This window comes from Pelophylax lessonae (assembly GCF_965119305.1).
Source record: "Pelophylax lessonae genome assembly, chromosome: 1".
NCBI lineage: Eukaryota > Metazoa > Chordata > Amphibia > Anura > Ranidae > Pelophylax > Pelophylax lessonae.
The window spans coordinates 175,320,739-175,345,422 of NC_138768.1; the positions used below are offsets into that span (position 1 = coordinate 175,320,739).

The window sequence follows — 24,684 nt, forward strand, 5'->3', positions numbered from 1 at the left end:
TCTGCCTCCGCCATAGCACAAGAGTGGTGGATGCACTAGTTGTGTCCGTCCAGACTGAAATTCCTTTTTGGTACTTGTTAGCCTACCAAAAGGGCGAAGGATTTTCCTTTACCCAAATGGGGTCGTTTTGAAACGAACCCCTGTTATTTCCTAACGCATGGCTAGGCGCTATCCGTTTGAGGAATCCCTCTTTAAAGGATAGACGGTACCACCTGCTGTCTTGCCACAGACTGTTAGGATAAAGAGGACCTCGTAACCAACGAGGACCTTCCCTTTCTGCTCATAAAGAGTTTGTTCGTTCCGCGAGGGCGGGCGATAAGGCGAAACCCTCCAAAGCCCCTTCAGAGGGTTTTCAAAGGGCGCTGGTCGGCTAAACAAAAAGTCCGGCTCAGCCAAGCCTGAAGAATACAGCCTGATGCGCCCCTACCCATCTCTGGGGTGGGGGGATGTCTTCACCGGTTTCCGGATCCATGGCTTGCCAGAACCCCGGACTAAGGGGTTCGCGAGATCATACGGTCAGGATACAGGATCGAGTTTCGATCACTTCCACCGGTGCGATTCTTCCCTTCTAACATTGAACGGTTGCAGGGGTTCTATTCGAACCTGTTCACAATGCCCAGGAAAGAGGGCAAGGTGCGTCCAATTTCTGGACTTGGGGAAAAATGGAGTCCATCCGAACAGTGGTGGCCTCCCTGCATCAGGGGGATTTCCTGGCGTCCATAGACATTTAGGATGCCTATCTTTATATCCCCATCATCGCAGGACATCAGCGTTTTCTTCGCTTTCCCAAAGATCATCCCTGGTTCCCACCAGGAGACTGAACTATCTGGGCCTAATGTTGGATACATCCTGGGCAAGAGGGTTTCTCCTTGCGGAGAAACTCCAGAAGGTTCAGTCAACGATTCGGATGTTGCTGTCCGTCAATTGGCTGGGACGGATGGTGGCCGTCTTAGAGGCAGTACCGTATACCCAGTCTCATACCCGAATTCTCCTGAAGGAGATTCTTTTCTTATGGAATCAGGATTCCGAATTCCTGGACAATCGGATCCGGTTGAGCGAGAGCGGACCAGGGAGCCTCCGATGCTCAACCAGGGGAAGTCATTCCTTCCGATAGTATCCAGATTACCAATAGGGTATCGAAACTGAGAGCGATCAGATTTTGTCTGATCTACTGGACCGAGCAGCTCTAGAGAAGCCCGATTCGGATCCAATCGCACAATGCCATGGTCGTGACTTATGTCAAGAAAGGGGCACTTTCTGGTGGCCATCGAAACGACTAGCATCTTTCGTTGGACGGAACGGTTTGTTCCGGATCTCCCCGCAGTGTTCACTCCGGGGGTGGGAAATCAGCAGGCAGACTATTTCAGCCGTCAGATTCTGGATCAAGGGGTATGGCCTCTTCATTCAGAGGTTTTTCACTAGCTATCCCTTCATTGGGGCACCCCGGATGTGGATCTGTTGGCACCTTGGCTCAACAGGAAGGTGCGGAGGTTTGTAGCTCGCACCCGCGATCCTCTAGCGGACGCAGCAGAAACGCTGATCGCCCTGTGGGGGCAGTATCAGCTACGGCATGCCTTCCATCCTCTTAAGTTACTGCAGGATAGAGGTGGAGGGAATTCCAGTTATTCTGGAAATTCCGGACTGACCTCGTCGAGCCTGGTACGCCGACTTGGTGAGGCTAGTCGCGGACGCTTCTTGGAGACTTCCTCTCAGGGAGGATTTGCAGTCTCAGGGACCGATCTTCCATCTTGCTTTACAATCGCTGGCTTAATGGCCTGGCCATTGAGACCCAGGTACTGAAGGACAAGGGAGTGTCAGCTTCAGTTATTCCTACCTCTAGTTAAAGCAAGGAAAGCGACTTCCAGCACATGGAAGTCTTATATTGCGTGGTGTGAATCTTTTGGATTTCCCCCACATACCTATTCGGTGACCCGAATCTTGGTCTGTCTGCAACAAGGGGTTGAGCAGAAACTGTCCTTGAGCACTATCAAGGGTCAGGTTTCAGCGTTAGCAATCTGCTTTCAGAAACCTTTGGCTAATCATTCCTTGGTGCGGAATTTCAGCCAGGGGGTGCGACATCTGGCTCCGCCAGTGCGCGCACCCTTACCGCCTGGGATCTTAATTTAGCGTGGTCGGTTCTTCAGAAACTTCTCTTTGAAGATATTAGGGAGATTCCCTTGCTAACATTATCCCAGAAGGTGGCCTTCTTGGTGGCCATTACTTCTGCACGCAGGGTGTCAGAACTGGCCGCATTATCTTGACGTTCCCCATATCTGGTGGTTCATAGGGATAAGGTGGTTCTTCTTCCAAATCCATCCTTCCTTCCTAAGTGGTTTTCAGAGTTTTCATCTGAATAAAAATATTTTGTTACCTTCCCCGTGTCCTAAGACTAGCCATCCTTGGGAGTTTGCATTACACTCCTTGGATGGGGTTCAGAAGGATACACTTGACTACTACGAACTTGTTTTCGTAAGATGGACTCACTTTTTGTAATCACGGATAGCCCTTGAAGGGGGTTGCCTGTGTCTGCCGCGACCATATCTAGATGGACCAGTCAGACGGTGGTACAGGCTTATTCTATTAAGGGTCGGAATCCTCCGTTCCCTGTTAAGGCGCACTCTACTCGGGCGCCTAGTGTCTCCTGGGTTTTCCGCCATCAGGCGTCAGCGATCCAGGTTTTCAAGGCGATGACTTGATCGGCGGTTCATACCTTTACAACATTTTATAAAGTTGATGTGATGGCATCGTCAGATGCCTCTTTTAGCCACAAGGTTCTGTAGGCCGCAATCTGAGGAGACGGTTGGTCTACCTCAAGGGTTTGTTGGGTGTTTCACTTAGGTCTCATCTTTTTGCTCGTTGAGTCCTTGATGCTTCTGGTTGGCTCCGGTTGGGCCTTCTGGATTTTGATTTCTGTTATCCCACCCCTCATTTGTGGTACTGCTTTGGGACGTCCCGAGTTATTAATCAACGAGGACTACGTCTGTCAATGAGCGACAGAGAAAAATGGATTTTTGTAAAATCTTACCGTAAAATCCTTTTCTCTTAAGCTCATTGACAGACGTAGTACCCGCCCCTCTGTTTTTGAGTTGGGTTGGGTTAAATTCTCTAAACACTGCTTTGTGACATAACTGATTTGCTGTAGCAGGAAGTGAGAGGATATACCCTCTGGGACTGCCCCTAGGGTGTGGCCAGAACGTTTTCTTTCCTGTCTAGTCCTACTCCTGTAGAGGGCAGTATAACCCGAGTTGTAATTAATCAACGAGGACTAAGTCTGTCAATGAGCTTAAGAGAAAAGGATTTTACGGTAAGATTTTACAAAAATCAATTTTTTTACATGTATGTGAAACATTTCAAAATTGGTAGGCTAGCTGGTAAGTTACAGATATTTCTATGAATTATTCAACAAACTATAAGCTGAACAGAAATGATCTCTAGGCGTAAGTAGAATACATTTTCCCTAGAATTGGTGGTCTAGGGGGCTGCTTCAATCTTGAGAATAAGAAAGGCTTAGGTTTCATTTATCTGCTTCTATCTTGCAATATCTCTTTTTTGCTGACGTGACTTACCAGTAATGAGGTATCCACCATGTTGTGCTGGATTCTGAAGAAATTTACTTTTCAGGCTTGCCAGTCCTGTCACTAAAGGTCCAGCGCTAGAGGAAGGGGTGGGTGGTAGAGGGGGTTAATATCTTCTGGTTTCCAGACAGAACAGCAGTGAAGATGGTCTTCTGTGAACCCGTCCCCCTCCTTCCTCTTCCATTGAGAAAAGGTTTTTTATGGTGTACACTGCATGTAACCTGATCTCTGAATGTGGGAGATCATATTCATCTGAATCTCCCCCATTCAGGGACTGTTACCATGCAGTGTAAATAAGGAAAGAAGGAGGTGGCCAAGTCACTGCCTGACCGTATTTACTGCTGGCATCCCTGCACAGATGTTTTTAAGACTATCCAGTTTCTGGCATTAGCCTACAAATAGCACTATTAAACAGTAAAAATCTGTAGGTTTTAGCAGTATACCAATTACATAGTTGTGGAAGAAAAAGTTTTTTTTGGAGAACTCATCAAGGACAGTTTGAAATGGTTGCTTTTTTAAATAATGAGGCAAATACTTCAGGATTCAATTTATTAAAAATTATTTTCCGTTCTTTGTTAACTGTACTCATTGTTTCTGTCAGTCTATTTAAGCTGCTAATGAGAAACTCATTAAAGTCCTGTTTATTGAATCCTGCCTGTCCATCTGTCTTTTTATCTAGGTGGTGATTTTCTGTCATTTTTAAGGAAGAAGAAGGATGATATGAAAACTAAACAATTAGTGAAATTTGCATTGGATGCTGCTTCTGGCATGGCATACTTGGAGTCTAAAAATTGCATTCACAGGTAGGAAAAACTTTAAACTGTGTGTGTGTGTGTATAATATATATATATATATAATTTATTTATTTATTGTACAGGTGCATCTCCTAAAATTAGAATATCATCAAAAAGTGAAGCTCCTATATTTTATATAGATGTGTTACACGTTACAGAGTGATATATCTCCAGCATTTTTTTATTTTGATCTTGATGGTTATGGCTTACAGCTAGTTAAAACCCAAAATTCAGTATCTCAGAAAGCTTGAATATTACATAAGACTAAGAGGGGATAGTATGCACTCAATACTTGGTTGGGGCTCCTTTTCAATAAATTACTGCATCAATGCAGCATGGCATGGAGGCGATCAGCCTGTGGCACTGCTGAGGTGTTATGGAAGCCCAGGCGAGTTTGCTGACCAGTCAACTTAGTGATACCATGATCATAAAACCAGGTATTGGTACTTTTGGCGGTGTGGGCAGTTGCCAAGTTGTGCTGGAAAATCAGCATCTCCATAAAGCTGGTCAGCAGTGGGAAGCATGAAGTGCTCTAGAATTTCCTGGTAGGTTACTTAACTTTGGTTGTAGAATAAGTGTCATCCCCAGGTAACTTTTCTATTTTCAGTCTTTCCTTATCATGGAGTGCATCATTTCATTTCATTTCAAATCACTAAAAAGCAACATGCTCAAAGTTAAGATCAAGGCTTTATTCGTGCATAGAACGTGAAAACTAGGTTAAGTGACTTTAATATCCACAAAAACCTAGGAATCGGGTTGCAGAAAGCTGGCAGCAGGTGCTCTGGACTGATGAGTCAAAATTTGAAATATATTTGGCTGTACCAATAGGCAGTTTGCTCCCGAGGGGCTGGAGAGTGGTACAATAAGTGTCTCCAGGTAATAGTGAAGCATGGTAGAGACTTCTTTCAAGTTTGCAGAGATGCAGCCCCAAATGAAGTTGGATATTTGGTCAGAATCAGTGGTGTCCTCAATGCTGATGTGTAAAAAACTGTACAGACAGTTACTTATCCATCATGCCATACCTTCACGGAGGTGTTTAAATGGCACCGAATTTATTTTGTGGTTCTCCCATTTTTCTGAGGATTGCAGCAGTTTATCGGCCTCCTGGACCAGTATTGCGCTTTTTTTTATGACTTCGCTGCCTGGTTACCCTACTTTCTCTCCTCTGAAATAGCCACTATCATTCTTGGTGACTTCAACATCCCTGTCAAAGTTAACAGCCCAGCTACAACTCTACTTCTCAACGTAACCATCTTTTGACCTACTCAATGGACATACACTTCCACTCACTGCAATGGTAATACCCTCGATCTTGTATTCTCCCATCTCTGCACTCCTGGCAACCTCACCTAGGACCCCGTTCCTTTCTCTGATCACAACCTCATCAGTTTCACTGTATCCTTATAAAGATAGGGAAGCACCAAAGAGAACTTAATGCATCCGCTCAGTGCCAACAAATAGATTCAAATGATCGTGAAAACTGACATTAACTGATTCTTAGGCAAAAACAATCATAAACACAAAAAGTAGCCACTATATATATATAAGAACATGACAAATTAAAATATGCTGGACATTTATAAACAGATATAACATTAGTGGCGCTGAATAATCACGTAGTGCTAAAAATGTGCTGCAAATAAATAAATAGCAGTCCTAAAATCACAGTCCGCTAAGCCATATTATGCATAGCACCCAGTGAAAAAAATGGTGGTTATGATTGATCGAGAAGGATGTGTATGGCTGGAGGCAAACTTGAAAAGACCGTCACCACACCTCGTGCAAATCCCCTCCCTATGGTAGAAAACTCACCGCCAATTAAAACATGTAAGGCAATAGATCTCATATCATCAGACACTGGCCCCCGATCCTTTGTCAGGCTGATCCTGTCAAGATGGATAAAGAGGCATATGGACCATAAATCATAGGAAAAGAGGACAGCTCATAGTGGAGTTTGTAAACACTTTAATAATCCACAAAAAAAAAACTTTTCCATATGCACTTGCATAGTAAGCAAGAATAAAAGCAATGCATCAAGATAACATGGCTCAAACTGCCCGCATCTCTCACCGTTTGCCGTCCCGCGGTCACCACTGGCAGACAGGCTGGAGGCAGTACTTGGAAGCCGGTGTAACGTAGCCACGTGGTCACACTCTAATGCGTTTCGTCATCAAATTTGTCAGAGGGCATGGCCACTCGGCGCAGCTCGTACAATTTATAGGTGCACCTCCAAGTGTTAACCCCGTATGCAGATGTATTACATGCACTGCGTTCATCTCATTAAACCCCTCCCAAAGAGGAGGATAATGTCACGCCAAATGCACTTGAAAGGAATATTTTAAAATGCCACTATGGGTAAATATAAATGATGGATAATAGGACTATAAATAAAAAGAACCCACAAAAAATTGGGGGGGGGGAAGCGCCACGAACGCCACAAACACCCCAAAATAAGATTTAAAAATTACCAGATAAGCAACAAACACGTTAAGGCATACCTGGCGTCCAATATCCACCCAAAAGGGGAATTTGTTACAAAAATTAAAAAATAATGCAACTAATACCACATAAGACAAAATAAATAATGTAATAATCACTGATGAAACAATTCAAATCAAATGGGGCTTAAAGTATCAGTAAGATAAATCCATTTAGTCTCATTTTTTGATAACTCAAAAAGCTTCTGGCTCAGATTTCCTTTCATGAGCCACCGCTTACACGTTCAGACCTCCTAAAGATTGCTGCATTCCAAGGACAGTGAGTCGCTGGGGGCTCATTCTCTCTCTGCGGGGGTCTGTAGCGCGGTCCTGACCTCCGAGGGGTGCTTTAGGGAGAGGATCACTATCAGTTTGTGGCGTTACCCTTTGGTCTCGCCTCCGCTCCTCTGGTCTTCACAAAGGTGTTGGCCCCCGGTCCTGGCACTGTTGCGACAGCGGGGGATATCGGTCCTGGGCTACCTGGACAATCTGATTCTCCGTGCCGAGTCCCCCAAGTTGCTGATGGAAAACTTGGGGGTCACTATGAGTACTCTGGAGGAGTTCGGTTGAATTGTGAACCTTCAAAAGTTGTCTCTGACCCCTTCCATGAGACTGGTCTATCTGGGCCTGACCTTAAACTCCAGAAGATCCAGTCAGCGGTTCGTTTGTTGATGTCCAACGACCGGCCATCCCTTCGGCCCTGTAAGAGTGCAATCCTAGACTCTGACCTGTCCTTTCAGCCCCAAATTCACCAAGCTACTCATTCACTCCCTTGTTATCTCTCGCCTTGACTATTACAACTTCCTTCTCATAGGCCTAACTCTCCATAGGCTATCCCCTCTTCAGTCAATCATAAATGCTGCTGCCAGGCTTATCCACCTTACCAACTGCTCAGTGTCTGCCACCCCTTTCTGCCAATCCCTACACTGGCTCCCAATTGCCCAGCAAATTAAATTCAAAATACTAACCACAACATACCCATTCACAACTCTGGCCCGAGCTACATCACCAAACTTGTCTCCAAATATCACCCAAACGGTCCTCTCCACTCCTCTCAAGACCTCCTACTCTCAAGCTCCCTTGTCTCAACCTCCCATGCTCGTCTCCAGGATTTCTCCAGATCCTCTCCCATCCTCTGGAACGCTCTACCTCAACCTGTCCAGCTATTTCCTTCTCTAGCTGCCTTCAGGCGATCCCTGAAAACTCATCTCTTCAGGGGAGCCTATCTCTCCTCCAACTAATCTTTTACACTTTCCATCAGCTCATTCCCCACAGTTGCAACCTCTTGCAACACTTGCCCTCACCCTTTTAGATTGTGAGCTCTTCTGAACAGGGCCCTCTTAATAATCCTGTTTTTTATTTGATTGTAACTGTATCGTCTCCCTTTTATATTGTAAAACGCTGCGTAAACTGTTGGCGCTATATAAATCCTGTATAATAATAAAATAATAATAATACTCACAGGAGTTAAAAAACAAGCATGTATCACTGTGAGAAAGTCCTTGGCATCACTGGTCCAGGTTCGGGGCTGTCGGAAGATGAAAAGCAGGGTCGCAACCGTCGGGAGCGCATTCTGAATCCTGTGGAATACAAGGCCTGCCGGATGTGACGTCATGAACCAGGAAGTGATAGAGGGACGTGGGCGGCGTTGCGTTTGCGGACCATGCGCTCCTTCTTCAGGCCATCCTGCTTCAGGATGCCCTTAAGGATGGGTGCATGCTCATGCAGACGTGTTTCTGCCCACGTCCCTGCATCGTTTCTGGTTCTGTTTGATGATGTTGCATCTGCCAGGCCTCCTTACGTTTGGGACCCTGCTTTCCATCTCCCAACTTACTTATGTGAGTAACATTCTTTTAACCTTATTAAAGTCATCATGCTGCCATATGCGCTTGTCTCTCTCTCTTTACGAGGCGAGGTTACTACTACAGTGTGCGGTTGAATTTATGGCTTTTATCTCATGGACTAAGTCTTTCAAATACTTTTTTAGGCTTTATGTTTCAGAGTCCCATTTTATGTCCCCTCAGTTGCGCCGATAATTGTTTTGTTGTTTAAGGCGTTTAGAACAACCTACCTGCTAAGTTCTTTCACAAACTGTGTGCAAGTGTACCTAGAATAATTGATGCTGTTTTGAAGGCAAAGTGTGGTCACACCAAATATGGATTTGATTTGAATTTCTCTTCTGTTCATTTATGTTCCATTTTGTTAATTGATAAAAATAAACTATTAACACATCTACCATATTTCTGAAAGCATTCCTAATTTAGTGCATTTTTTCACACCTGCCTAAAACTTTTGTACAGTATTGTATATATTCTCCTCTTTATTTGTTACTCATGCCTAACAGTAATAATACCACTGTATGTAATGTCAGTTTACTTGTATTCACTTGCAGAATGTAAAAAAAGGTAGTTTTTATTTAACCCTTTCATTTTCAGAGCCATTTTTGTAGGTTTTTTTTTTTTTGCACACGTTAAAAAAAAATGTAGGCCTGAAGATTAGCTAAAAAAGGAAAGCAGACACCCTTGAGGAAAAAATAGCAGTAGTTCTAATTTTTTATGTCACACAATATCAAGTGCAAATTTTCAGTAAAAATGTAATTTTAGGGCACTCCAACACAATAAATTAACCAAAGTGAAACATGAGTTTGTGCCATGTAACCGAATGCCCAACATGTCAAGCTTTGAAATTGCATGTATCCGCAAAACGATGATGAAAAACATTCATCTCTGAGTGATCTATGTACTTTGCAGGGATTTTAACAGACTTGTTGCAGAGACCTACATTTTGTTATTATGAAGAAATTCGCAAGGTCTACATCCTTTTTAGATGTGGTTTTCGATTTCGGAGTATCTCACCAAAATGGCCTTTTTATTGCAGGTGATGTCCAAAATCGTGCTTGTTAGTGCATACTTATGGGAATACCAGTAAGCCAATAACACAAACAGGAAATGGCATTTCTGGAGGGCATTCTGTGCACCATCTGTGTACAGAATGCTTCTAGGTTGCCATAGTGCATTGCATTTTACAGAACATTATAGCGCTGCCGATTGAAAATTGCTTTTTGACAATATTGTTAACGAACAATGGTGGCACATCAAACACATGCTAGTGGTGCCCAAGCGCTTTAAACGCCGTTATCCCTTTGCGGAGGCCATGGACCGTACCACCAAATGTGGATCACCCAGTTTCCAGATTGAATAAGTCTACAGTGGTTTCGGTGGAGGAATCCCCGTCCTTTACAGACCCCGTGGATAGGCGGGTGGAGTCTCTGTCCCGCCATCTACGTGTTTTGGCGGGTTCCATATTAAAGCCTATCTTTGTGGACATTCTGGTGTCACAGACGGTCACTCAAGGGTAACTTAGAATCTGAACAGCTCCCCCTGGCTCTGATTGAACTCCTGGACCAGATGGTTCAAGCCCTAGTGTTTATGTGTGATGCGGCCCCCCTAGTGGCCAAAGTGTCTGCAGTGGGGATTACCATTAGATGCATGGTGTGGTTAAAAAGCTGGTTGGCAGACCAGGCTTCCAAGAAGGCCTTGACTGATATTCCCTTTATGGGAGAGATCTTGTTTGGATCCTCTCTGGATGAACTGATTAAAGGTCTTAGGGGTGGGTAGAGTGCTCTTCTTCCTCAATCCTCTAAGGGCAAGACGCCACATTTATAGACGGGGGGCCTTCCTTCACTGCTCATAGGTGGCTTTTTCGTACCTCCGAGTCACAAGAAAAAGGAAAGCCGTTCATGTCTTCTGGAGGTTCCAAGAAGCCATGGTCAGGTAAATCAAAGACCGGCCAGTCTGGTTCTGCAGACAAATCCTCCTCTGCATGAAGGGGCGCCCTCACCAGCTTCTGGGCTGGGGGGACGTCTTTGCTTCTTTCCGGAACCATGGACTTCTTGAATTAGAACAAATGGGTTCACAAACTGATCCAATCAGGTTACAAGATCGAATTCCAGCCTCGACCGTCGGACAGGTTCTTCCTGTCCAATCTTCATCTACTGTATCTCCAGACCAGTTAAGGGATCTACGAGAGGCGGTACAAGATCTGTTTGCACAAAGGGTGATTGTGCCATTTCCTCTCAGGAACGCTTTCAAGGGTTTTATTCAAACCTGTTTACTGTGCCCAGAAAAGAGGGCAAGGTGCGTCCAATCCTGGATCTCTAGGCTCTGAAACGCTTTGTGCGGATACAGAAGTTTCAGATGGAATCCATCCAGACGATAGTGACGTCCCTACACCAGGGAGACTTCTTGGCCTCCATAGATATCAAGGACACATATCTACACATCCCTATCTATGCTGGGCATCAGTGGTTTCTTCACTTTCTTGTAGCAGAGGAGCATTATCAATTTGTGGCGTTACCCTTTGGTCTCACCTCCACCCCCAGGGTTTTTACCAAGGTACTGGCCCCGGTGTTAGCATTGTTGCGCCAATGCGGGATTTTGGTACTTGGGTATCTGGGCGATCTCCTCTTAAGAGTGGACTCTCATTCAGCCCTTTTGGGCGATCTGTCGATCACTGTTAGAACCCTACAAGAGATTGGGTGGAATATCAATTTCAAGAAATCCGCCCTGATACCTTCTTTGAGACTGGATTATCTGGGCTTGATTCTGGGTTCCGCTTTGGCGAGGGTCTTTCTTCTCCCGGACAAGCTGCAGAAGTTGCAGGGGGCGATTCTGTTGCTGTTGGCAAACAATCTGTCCTCTCTGCCTTGGGTCTGATGGTATCAACCTTCAAGGCGGTTCCATTTGCTCAGTTCCAAACAGCACCTTTACAAAGGGAGATTCTGGCCAAATTGAATGGTCCCTGCACCCCGGGGTGTTTCTTCTCCTGTGTGTCCGTTGGGGGACTCCCGAGGTCAATCTGTTTGCTTCTCGTCTCAACAGGAAGGTTCAGAAGTTCGTAGCCAGATCTCGGAATCCTCTGGCCGACGCCACAGGCGCACTGGTGGCTTCTTGGGGTCGGTATCAGCTGATTTATGCCTTTCCTCCGCTGAAACTCCTGCCGAGGCTTTTACGCAGGATAGAGGTGGAAGGGATTCTGATCATTCTGGTGGCCCCAGACTGGCCTCGTCGGTCTTGGTACGCAGACCAGGTAAGGTTGGTCACCGATGCTCCTTGGAGACTTCCTCTCAGGGAGGATCTGCTGTTTTTTAAGGGACGATCTTCCATCCTGCTTTACAGTCGCTGGCTTTAACGGCATGGCTATTGGGAGATAGAGGTCTTTCTGATTAGGTGATTCCTACACTCTTGAAGGCCAGAAAGTCGACTTCCAGGCAGATCTATCATCGTGCGTGGAAATCGTACATTTCATGGTGTGAATCATTGAAGGTGCACCCTCGCTTGTTTTCAGTAGCTAGGGTTTTGGCCTTTGTGCAAAAAGGCGTTGAACAGCGGTTGGCTTTGTGCACTTTAAAGGCAAAGTGTTGGCTTTGGCTATATATTTCCAACGCTCCTTAGCAACGCATGCCTTGATTCGCACTTTCATTCAGGCAGTGTGCCATATGGCTCCCCGAGACGATCCCCGCTACCTCCTTGGGATCTGAGTTTGGTATTATCTGTTCTTCAAAGGCCCCTTTTGAGAACATTCAGGAGATTTCTCTGCTTTCATTGTCTCAGAAGGTTCCCTTTTTGGTGGCTATCACTTCTGCCCGCAGAGTGTTTGAATTGGCAGCGTTGTCCTGTCGCTCACCTTATTTGGTGATACACAAAGATAAGGGGGTACTCCAACCTAATCAGTCTTTTCTTCCTAAGGTGGTTTCTGATTTTCATTTGAATGAAGACATTGTGCTGCCTTCACTTTGTCCCAAGCCCAAGTATCCCAAGGAAATTGCCTTGCACTCTTTTGATATGGTTCGGGCGATCCGGGTTTACCTGGCGGCCACTAAGTCTTTCAGAAAATCAGATGCTCTTTTTGTAATTACCAAGGGGCCTTGTAAAGGATTGGCTGCGTCTGCTGCGACCATATCCAGATGGATTAGGCAGACGGTTGTTACGGCTTATTCACTGAAGGGTCAGATTCCACCTTTCCCTGTGAAGGCGCATTCTACTAGGGTGCTGAGTGCCTCTTGGGTTTTTCGCCATCAGGCGTCAGTGATGCAAGGTGGCAACTTGGTCGCCTGTGCATACATTCACAAAATTCTACAAGATAGGTGTGTTGGCATCTTGGAATGACTCCTTTGGCCATAAGGTTTTGCAGGCTGCTGTTTAAAAGAGAGCCTTTTTGTTTGTTCTCTTTGAGGGTTTGTTTTCAGGGTGAGCTCATGTTGTTCCTGGTTGAGCTTCATGTTACCTGGTTGGCTAATTTTAGCCTTTGGGGAATTACGTTCTTTTTTGCGTTTTTTCCAACCCTTCATGCATATACTGCTTTGGGGCATCCCAATGGTCTAAGAAGATATGAAACTGTCTGTCAATGAACGATAGAGAAAACTGGAGCTTTGTACTTACTGTTAAATCCTTTTTTCTGAAATTCATTGACAGACGCAGCACCCACCCCTCTACTTGTGAGTGAAATGGGGTTTTTTTGTCTTCTAAATACTGCTTGCCACGAAACGAAGGGCTGTAGCAGAGTGTGTGGGACAACCCCATAGGCGTGGTAAAGCTTTTCTGCCTAGTGTCCTATTCCTGATGGGAGGAGCATAACCCAATGGTCTAGGATTTTACGGTAAGTACAAAAATCCAGTTTTTTAATAACATTCAATTAGAATATTACTTGTCTTACAATTGGATACATTATATTATTATTTTCTTAAATTATATATATTTTGTTTTATTTTCTATTTTTTTTGCCACGAAAACTGAAGTTACCCTTTAAATACCATATATAGATATACATTTAGAAAAGATGAACAAGTCCCCAACAAACAATTTTGTGCGGTGTCTTTGGAAGTGCAAAATAACTCCAAATAATAACAGCAAATATAGACCTTCTGCGTATAGTAGTGCTACCCCAAATCCAGAGCTTTGCTTCAAACCAAAAGTTCTCCACCTAAGTGCAAAGATGTGACCTCACCTTAGATCATGGACCCAAAGATGAATATAGATAAAATTTGCCTTTCTCTTATCTCAGATGTGGAGTAAGGGGCTCAGATTATCTTCCACTAATCACTTCTCCACTCCTCCAAGTGTATGCCACTTTAGGGGTCCGTCTGCTCGTTCAATCACTGTTTGTGTTCAAATTGATTAAAGGCCATCATTCACCACTTATAATCAGCCTAGTGACCTCTTTATTCTATTCAGATAAACACAGTTGACAGAAAATAAATGGCTTCAGCCAAACACTAACCATGAATGAAAGAAAAGTTTTTGTTTTATTCATATTCTCTGAAAAATGGCCAAAAAATCATAAATTCTGCCAGGGTATGTAAACTTGTGAGCATATATACATATATACAGTGTTAACTAGTAAGGCCTAACTTATTATATTTTTCTAAATTTTCCGTAATATTTAAACAAATGTGACTGTAAAAATATAAACTTAGCCTACTATAAAAGTGGACAGTGTTAGTCTGTAAAGCAGTGGACAATGCTGGTAGGTCAGAGGTTTGTTTTAGAAGGGCAGTGGATGCTATCGGTAGGTTATTTTTTTTACAATTTTCTTATTTTACAATTTGTTTTTTTAGCAGCCATGTTGGGGGTTTTGGTGAAAAATCAGGGTTCTAAACAGACCCCTGATGTCTCCTTTTTGAGACTGGAGAGTGAGGACACAGTCCTAAATCTCTATCTCTGCAGCCTCGTCTGCACTGAATAAATGAACTGCAGTAGCTCTGTTCAGAGCTTCCTGTTTATTCGCAAACTGAAGCCTAATACTACGCTTCAGTTATGAGAGTGGTACTGATCACTCAGTGTGTGCATTTAGAAAAGGAAAGGGCTGGGAAATGACATGTTTACCGACCCTCTCCCTGCTCTCTATCCTGAAACATCCCCTTAAGAAGCTGAGCTCACAGGGGGGCCCGGGCAGCAAAAGGATATGGGAACCTGGAAGAAAAGGGTGGGGGGGGGGGGGGTCATTTACTGCAACTGGTCCTTTTTCCTTCTGCAGGAGCTTATTGCCAGTAGGAGGGAGAGGAGGAGAAGCTGTCTCTTAGCTGCTGCAAGAGCGAAAGGGGATTGGTTCCAGTAATTGCCACCCCGCTCCTGTCCAGGTTCTGGGTGTCAGCAAGGAAAGCATGCAGTATACCTATCACCTGCACACCTGCCCATGATCGGCCCGTTGTGGACCCAATGAGTTTGTGTGATGCACACTTATGTCCTGATAAAGTGGCCACCATACAGCCATGAAACACGGGTGTTTTTTATACCCTTTCATGATTAATAAATACCTATTTTTATTAATCCTTTAGATTTACTTTGTGGGAGGTGCCTCTGCTGACAACACTTTTCGTTCTTTTTCGGGGCCCTAGAATTAATTTGGTTTGGATATTAAGCTTTCATGATTGGATTATAGTTTATTTCTGCTTACTGTATGTTGAGCCATTTTTTGTTGTTGTGAAAAGAATGGAAATTGCAGGATTTAAGGTATGTGCTTGTGGTTTAAACTGTAAAAAGCACACTACGCTGTTCCATATGGGTATGGTAGCGTAGTGTTCTAAACCTACCAGCCAGGGGTCCTTTTCTGTTTTAATAATGTAGTCCAAAACACTCCCAAGTTTCTGTAGGGACAGAGCAGCCATAGGGACCAGCCCTCCCTAAAGCCATGGGAGGGAGCTCCTTCCTGTTCTTTTGGGACGCACATGTGCAGTGTGTGTTCTCTCCTGTCACAGCCCCTAAACTCATCATAGGTCTGTAGAAACTAGTACAAAGTCTGCTGAATTTATTTAAACTAGTTTTAAATGTTATGCTTTCTCAGCATTAAGGTAAACATGCGCTGGTGTTCCCAAACTTCCCTGAACCTCTGGGTTGTTGGTTTTGCTTCACTCTGCTTCAAATGCACAAGGACACTAGTGATAGCACATTCTCCAGTTGCTGTCAAGTACTCGCATAGAGGAGGAGGGAAACGGAAGTGGCTTGCTGCCGAGGTTATATGTGACTATGGGCACAAAAACTTGCTCATGCTGTCAGCCATAAGTGTGTAAACAGAATAGTCTCTATGGGTCCCTGTAAGGGGATGGAGAAATCCGAAGACAGGCGCCAGGGTATGAGGGGCTTTAAAGACCTGAATTTCCATGCATCCACAAGCTGAAAATGAAAAGACTTCTAACAAGGTAAGTTCTGCAGCAATATATTATTTTCAGTGAAGAGGTGATACTTTAAACCCTATCTCCAGGCAAACTTAACTTCACAACCCCCCCACCCCTGATGATTTTGTGTTTTCAAGCTGAAGTTGTAACAAAAATTACACTTAGAGTTCACACACCCCCCCCCCCCCCCATATCTAGAGGGTGCTGGTATAAGTAGAAAGACTTAATTATATGATCCAGCAGGGTCCTTGTATCTGTCCAGTACACATACTTCACATACTGTACAATGCAAGGTTAAAAGCCCTGCGTTATATTTGATGCATAAAGACCGCCCAAAGGACAGAGCTTCAGGGAGAGTACAGGATTAGAGCCTGCTGGTACGGGCAATAACACAAGGAATGCTGCTTGTTCCTATTCCCCTAAAATTAATAAAAAATGTTTATTTCTTTTGCAGTGTTGGGGAACCCCACTGCAAGGGTATGGTTTTTTTCCAGCCTGGAGTTTATGGGAAGGCACACAGATCCTATGAATGTGTTTTCACCTTTGTGTTAAATTGTCAGGAGTTCATAAAACTTTATTTTTAGGCACTGTGGCGATTTTAAACCATGTGTCTTCATGCTTCGTACTGTTTGTAGATATGTATTTACGGTTTTATTTAAGCCTAAATTGAAGTTTCTTTAACTGTATTGGATATGACTCTCCTCTCCAATTCCTTTCAAAGAGTTTAGGCTTTTGTGTTTGAATGTTGATGGGCGCAAGTTGTGATAAAATGTAAAAAATTAGCAGCCAGTGATAATACACTGTGATCAATCCATAGAATGCCTTTTCTCCAGAGCCCACTTCTTCAGCAGACCACTTCGTGTTTATTGCACACTTGTGGGCATCCTTGTTTTTTGTATGTAAGGGAAGCCTTTAACTTTAATTAAAGCTACTAAGATAAGTATGATAGTGTATCTGTAATTTAGGTTGCATCACTTTTTTTTTAATCTCAACTTCCCTTAAGTCATCTTTCTGCTGGCTTTTCAGTTAAATGTGCTATGAGACATTTTATAACAAATTTTCCAAATCGGACAGATTAATATTTTTTACAGGCAATGAAAGAGACTGTACTGTGGTAAGTTTAATCTGTTGAATGTCACTGGCATTTTTACTGATGATGAACTACCGTTAAAGCTCTGCTCATGTATTCTCGAGTCTTCTCAGGTGTGTGTTGCAGTGTTGAAACCATTTTACAAACACATTTCTAAGGTTAGCAATTGCCCACCAGGAAGCTCTTGTGTAAAGCAACCAAGAGCTTCATGGTTTTGTATCTACAATGGAACTTAAAAAAATTAAAACAAATTTAATTTTGTATAGAGTTTTGGAAATGTTAAAACATCTTTCATGTTTTTACTGTTCCTTGTTTGGGAGATTTTCTGCTTACAGTATACTGAGGACTATATACTGGTGTACCCCTTAGCATCCCCCTACCCCTGGGGGGGGGGGGGGGGGTAGGTGAGTAATAATGCCGCTGTTATGGTGTTTGTTTGAGGGGGTTTATTGTCCAGGGTGGGTTCCTGGCTAAGGACCTTTAGTTGCCTATTGAACTTCTGGGACCCCTTTGGGGGGTCCTGGAGACCGCATGGCGTGCCGTGGGGGCCGCCATTTTTCTGTGGTTCATGATCTCTGTGTTTCCATTAGTTTGCATGGGCAGCCCTTTTCTATACTTCCCCATTGAGAATGTATGTGTGGCCATTTTCTTGAGGTCCGTGGGATGGACAGGCATGCGGCATGGCTTGATAGAGGCAGAGCTTCTTCCTCTTCCTGTGCAGACAGTGTTAGTTTTGTTTTTACACTGATCAGGCTGGATACTTCTCTGTGGTCTGGTAACGTTCCTGGGTTTTCCCTGTGGGTTTTTTCCTCTTCTGCACTGCTATTACATATTAATCAGGGATTGTGAATCCACAGTAATTGCATCGGTCTTAAAAGGACATTACACAAATTTTTTTATTTGAGCAATGGAGTCCCAGGTTAAAAATTCACCTGCAAACCCCTTGGAAGCGACTGTGGGACCCTCCGGTTCACAGTCGCAGCCAGAAATTGCAGTTTTTTTGTACAGCCTGATGTCAAAAGTGGATTTTGTCATTTCTGGTGCTGCCAGCCGCAAACACTCTCCGCCCTCACCTCCATCGGCAGGGTCTTCGGATTCTGAGACTGATATGGTAGCCGTGGACGCAGACCACCTTGAGGGGTCGGTGTCTTCACATTCTGACGGTGAAGAGGACCTGTCCTCATCAGCCGCCACGCGGGAACGCGTATTGGTGGAAGCCCTGATAGTTTGTGTCTTTTGGCTCCCCCAAAATCCCATAAATCAGGCAAGGTATTTCCTTGTCCAGAATTGTTTCATGCTATTGTGGATGAACAATGGCGACTCATCAAGAACATGTTGGTGGAGTTTTGCACGCCGTTATCCTTTTGCGGAGGCGGTGTCCAATAGGTGGACTGTATCGCCAAAAGTGGATTCTCCAGTGGCAAGGTTGAATAAAGCCACTCTGGTACATGTGGAATAGTCTCCAACCTTTCCGGATCCCATGGATAGACAGGTGGAATCCTTGTCCCACCATTTACATGTGGTCGCAGGTCACATGTTAAAGGCTACCTTTGTGAATGTTTTAGTAGCACAGAAATGCTGGTCGGCTAACCAGGCTTCTATGAAGGCTGTGACTGATCTTCCTTTTACAGGGGAGAGGCTGTTTGGATCCTCCCTGGACGAGTTGGTCAAAGGTATCACGGTGGGTAAGAGCACTAATCTGCCCCAATCCTCTAAGGGCAAGGGGCCGCGTACTAGACGGGGGCCTTCCTTTACTGCTCACAAACGTCTTTTTCATGCCTCTGTTTTCGCAAGAAAAAGCTAAACCGTTTAGGTCTTCTGGGGGACGTCCTTGATTCAGGACAAATGGGTTCACAAACTGATCCGATTAGGATACAAGATTGAATTCCAGTCTCGTCCATCGGACAAGCTCTTCCCATCCAATCTTCAATTATCCCCAGTCCGGTTAATGCACTTGCGAGGGGCTGTACACAACTTGCTGTCGCAAGGAGTGATTGTGCCAGTTCCCACTCAGGAACATTTTCAGGGGTCTAATTCAAACCTATTTACCGTGCCCAGAAAAGAAGGCAAGGTGCATCCCATCCTGGATCTTAAGGCCCTGAAATGCTTTGTGCAGGTACAGAGGTTTCAGATGGAGTCCATCCCTATGGTAGTAGCATCTCTACATTAGGGAGATTTCTTAGCCTCCATAGATATCAAGGACGCATATCTACACTTCCCTATCTACGCTGGACACCAGCGGTTTCTTTGCTTTGCGGTAGCAGAGGATCATTATCAATTTGTGGCGTTACCCTTTGGTCTCTCCTCCGCTTCCAGATTGTTTGTTTACCAAGGTACTAGCACCGGGATTGCGGTACTGGGGTACTTGGACAATCTCCTGTTGAGAGCGGACTCTCATTCAACCTTGTTGGGGGATCTGACGATCACGGTCAGAACTCTGCAGGAGTTCGGTTGCAGCATCAATTTTAAGAAATCTGCATAGACTCTGGTTCTGAGACTGAATTATCTGGGCTTGACTCTGGATTCAGCCTTGGCGAGGGTTTTTCTTCTCCCCGGACAAGCTGCAAAAGTTGCAGGGGGCGATTCAGTTGTTGTTGGACAACAATCTGTCCCCTCTACGAGTTTGCATGCAAGCCTTGGGTCTGATGGTATCAACCTTTAGGGGGTTCTGTTTGCTCAGTTCCATACAAGGCCCTTGTAAAGGGAGATTCTTGTAAAAAGAACAAGGATCCAAAATCCTTGGATTCTTTGATTCGTTTGAGCCACAACACAAAATCTGCTCTGTTGTGGTCGATTCAGTCTCCAGCACTGTGCCAGGGCAAGTCCTTCCTTCAGTTATTTTGGACTGCGGTAACCACGGACGCCAGCCTGTCAGGCTGGGGCGGGGATGCTAGGGAAGCTCTGTGCCCAGGGTACCTGGATGATGGAAGAGTCAAAACTTCCAATAAATGTTTTTGGAGCTCAGACCGATAAAGCATTGTCTGAGTCATTGGACAACTCGTCTGCAAGGCTGTCCGGTTCAGATCCACCAGACAACGCCACGGCTGTGGCTTACATCAGTCACCAGGGGGACACCAAGAGTGTCTTGGCGGACAAGGAGGTGGCCAAGATGCTGTCCTGGACAGAAAGCTTTGTTCCAACCCTCTACTGTACACATTCCAGGTGTGGAAAACTGGCAGGCGGATTATCGGAGTCGACAGGTTTGGATTAAGGGGAGTGGGTCCCTAAACCCGGAGGTGTTCCGCCTCCTGTGTGTTCGGTGGGGGGACTCCTGAGGTCAATCTGTTTGCTTCTCGCCTCAATAAGAAGGTGCAGAGATTCGTAGCCAGGTCTCAAGATCCACTGGCCGACGCCACAGACGCACTGGTGGCTCCTTGGGGGCGGTATCGGCTGATTTATGCATTTCCCCCATTGAAACTCCTGCCGAGGCTTCTGCGCAGGATAAAGGTGGAAAACATTCCGGTCATTCTGGTGGCTCCAGACGGGCCTGGGCTGTCTTGGTACACAGACCAGATAAGGCTAGTCCCCGATACCCCTTGGAGACCTCCTCCTTAGGGAAGATCTGCTGTCTCAAGGTCCGATCTTCCATCCTGCTTTACAGTCGCTGGCAAAAAGCCTCCTTTTGAAAAAATTCGGGAGATTTCGCTGCTTTCTTTGTCTCAGAAGGTTGCCTACTTGGTGGCGATCACTTCTGCCCGCAGGGTATCTGAATTGGCGGCGTTGTCTTGCCGCTCACCTGATCTGGTGGTACACACGGTTAAGGTGGTACTTTGACCTAATCCGTCATTCCTTCCTAAGGTGGTTTCTGATTTTCATCTGAATGAAGACATTGTGCTGCCTTCACTTTGCCCTAAACCTCAGCATCCTAAGGAGTGTATTAAAGATATAAAATCAGCACACCACAATACACAAAAATAAAAGCAGCCGAGTCAAATCCTAAAAGGAAAAACTAAAAATATTCCACAAAGATAAAGGTCAAATAGTCCCAAAATAATGAGGGGTGTTCATGCAGACATCTAAACATTCAAGATGTGCTCCAGTGTGCAAATCCTCCACCAGCCACACTATCTCCTCATCTCCAGCTAAGACCCCTGGGTTAGCAGTCGGGTCTAATCAAGCATTTCCTGAAAGGGGATGAGGGTGTGCTTCTGACAGGGATGCTCCCAAAATGCGGTACCTGAACTCCTCATTATTTCACCGGTAATAGCAGCATTTGATGTAAAAGGATAAAAGAGCAGCACGTGGTGTATACCATCAAAACACAGTTTTTATTGCAAATAAATATAATAAAATTACCAAAATCGGCACTATAACCAGTTCAGGGTAATAAAGCATGGTACATGGATACACTTCTGAGTTGGATGGATGCTGGTGACGTCACAATCTCCTTCCACCTCCGTACGCGTTATGTCCCCTAAGGCGGGACTTCGTCAGTGGATCCTAAGGAGTATGCCTTGCATTCTTTGGATGTGGTTCGGGCGATCAGGTTTTATTTAGAGACCACTGAGTCCTTTAGAAAATAAGACTTTTTTTTGTCCTTACTGATGGACCTCGTAGGGGATTGGCTGCATCTGCTGCGACCATTTCCATAAGAATCAGGCAAACAGTGGTACAGGCCTATTCACGGAGGGGTCAGGTTCCTCCTTTCCCAGTGAAGGCTTATTCTATGAGAGCGCTGAGTGCCTCTTGGGCTTTTCGCCATCAGGCGTCGGTGCTACAAGTTTGCAAGATGGCAACTTGGTCTTCTGTGCATGCGTTCACAAAATTCTACAAGGTAGATGTGTTGGCATCTGCGGATGCTTCTTTTGGCTGCAAGGTTTTGCAGGCTTCAGTTTAAAAGAGAACTCTTTGTAGTTTCTCTTTGAGGGTTAAATTTCTTACGGGTGAGCTCCAGTTTTTCCTGGTTGAGCTCCATGTTACCTGGTTGGCTAAGTTTAGTTTTGTTTCTGCATTGTTTCCCACCCCTCATGATTATACTGCTTTGGGACATCCCTATGAGTCATGAAGATAAGGAGCTGCGTCTGTCGATGAACGATAGAGAAAACTGGATTTCTCTGTCGCTCATTGACAGACGTAGTCCTCGTTGATTCAACACACTCGGGTTATGCTGCCCTCCACAGGAGTAGGACTAGACAGGAAAGAAAATACTCTGGCCACACCCTAGGGGCAGTCCCCGAGGGTATATCCTCTCTCTCTCTGCTACAGCAAATCAGTTTTTTTCTGTCTAGTTAGGAGTAAGGACCTAGATACCTTGCTGGGATGTTCGGTCCTGGCAGGATTTTTTTCTTAGAAAGATTTTTAGACAGCTTTTTTCTCCAGTGGTCCTGTGAGATCTTCAAGCAAGAAAGCTGAACTGGGCGACGGGCTGGATGTTGAGATCCAGTGGTCACCCCAGTTCAGCCTGCGAGCGCGTGCAGGCCATAGCTCCGCGCTGGGTCGGCCGCGACATAGTCCCACTGGACGGGGACTGACCCCGCGAGTTAAACGTCTCGCTGAAACGCCAAAGACCATGAGTCACGGCGCCCGTATTGGTCGACAGCCCTCCCACCTCGGTGGAGAGGGGTACTGTCAGGAGTTGGCGCCCGCCTGGTTCCGGTATGGTGAGTAGTATGTTCCCCCCTTTCCCCTGACGGGTCTTGTGGTGAACGCGGGCCCCTCTCTGTATGGTAAGGATGGGTTCCCCTCTCTCCTATAACATGGCACAGATCCCCCTATTTGAGTGTGATTTTTGTGTACAAAAAGCCAGGAGGCTTGGTTTGGGAGCTGACAATCTAATTGCAAGTATGTTTAAATGATTGTAATCAGTGGCAGTACTAGAATCTTTCTGTGATAGATAAGGTATCCTACCTGTCAGAAGCCACAGGACATGTATACTGCTTTCCAGGTCATTCCTCCTGCAAAAGCATGCCTCCCGACGGCCACGCGGTCCGCCAGGGTCCGGTACCGCCGGCCACGCGGATCACCATGAAGAGAAGGGTTTTGTGATGCCGAGATACTCTGCAGTCACGCCGCTATTCTGTAACAGACCGCCGCCATTGCTGGTAGATCGCACGAGGCCGCCATTTTGGCGTAGCCTCGTGTCTCCAGCATGGGGGCGGCCATGTGTGAGGTGACCCAAACACCTCGTGGAGCTAGGGGAGGCGCCGGAAGGCGTACAGAGGGGCGGAGCCGCCTCCTTTTTTCCCGGGCAGCCAGCCAAGAGACTTCCTGTCTGTTCTAGACAGTGCTGAGACAAGTTGCAGCGGAAACTCTGAGCATCAAGTGGTGAGCCTGGGGGTCTATCTCTCTCTCTCTCTCGCTCGATAGGGGTCCCTAAGCAGGTAACACTGAGGGGCTTTGTGGCGCTGGGGGTCTGAAAAAAAAAAAGTTTTTATTTTTGATTGAATTTTCCGGATAGTAACTGGAATTATCATGGACCCTGCCACACAGGTACCCCCACCTGTTTCCCTCGAGGGGACCACGGGACCCACCGGTGCACAGAGTATGGATGCATTTACAGCAGTTTTGGAGTCTTTGGTGGCTCTGGTGGAGACGGCCTGTCAGGAACGGGGGTCAAGAAAGCGACCCCCGCCTACCCCTATATCATCTGACACTTCAGACTCAGATTCTGAGTTGGTCATTGCAGCTGCAGGTCCCTCTGCAAGGGCTGTTGTCTCAGGTAAAGTTCCCTCAGACAGTGAGGAGGACGTTCATACTTCCGCCATAATTCGGGAAGAAGCATTGGTGGACGCACTAGTTGTGGCGGTTCGGGAAACCTTAAGACTTGAGGTTTTACCGGCAGAGGCAACTGAAACAGAGATTCCCTTTGGTACTAACAAACCCACCAAAACGGTGAAGGTTTTTCCTGTACCCAAGTGTTTTGGTAATAAAATTAAAGAAGAATGGGAGCATTCTAAGCGTACCTTTACTATCTCCAAGCGTATTGCTAGACGCTATCCGTTTGAGGAATCCCTCATTAAGAAATGGACGGTACCACCTGTGGTGGACCCACCTATTTCCAGACTGAATAAAGCCACGGTTATTCCAGTGGAGGACACTTCGTCCTTTAAGGATCCGGTGGATCGGAAGGTAGAAGCGGAGTCCCGCACTATCTTTTCCCTGATAGGGTCAGCCTTTAGACCAGTAATTGTCATTGGTCTAGTTTCCCAGACACTAACGGAATGGGCGAGATTGGTGCGCCAGGACCTGAGGGGGAAAGATATCCCCCAGGGAACATCTGAATTGATGGAACAGATTATACAAGGACTACAGTTCGTCTGTGACGCAGCCTTGGATGCTACCCCCCTATTAGGGCATGCATCTATGTCAGCGGTAATCCTCAGACGTGTGCTGTGGTTAAAATGCTGGTCAGCGGACCTAGGGTCCAAAAAGACCTTGACGAATCTCCCCTTTCAGGGGAATCGCCTATTTGGGGCCACCCTAGATGAGATCATTAAGGATGCCACTGGGGGCAAGAGCACTTTCTTGCTACAGGCTGCTAAAGCTAATGGACCTCGTAACAAGCGAGGACCTTTCTTTACCGCTCATAAAGGGTTCGTGCGCCCGGGTGGAACAAGCGGGAAAGGCAAGGCTCCTC

General features: G+C 45.6%; 1 protein-coding gene across 3 annotated transcripts in view; it reads left to right on the forward strand.

Moving 5' to 3' along the window:
* Positions 1-24,684, forward strand: part of FER (FER tyrosine kinase) — a 452,282-nt gene that overhangs the window by 350,310 nt on the left and 77,288 nt on the right. For all 3 annotated transcript variants that reach the window (XM_082263755.1, XM_082263756.1, XM_082263757.1), the window contains one exon: positions 4,255-4,378. In XM_082263755.1, the coding sequence (XP_082119881.1) occupies positions 4,255-4,378 (124 nt within the window). The remainder of the gene's footprint in view (positions 1-4,254; positions 4,379-24,684) is intronic.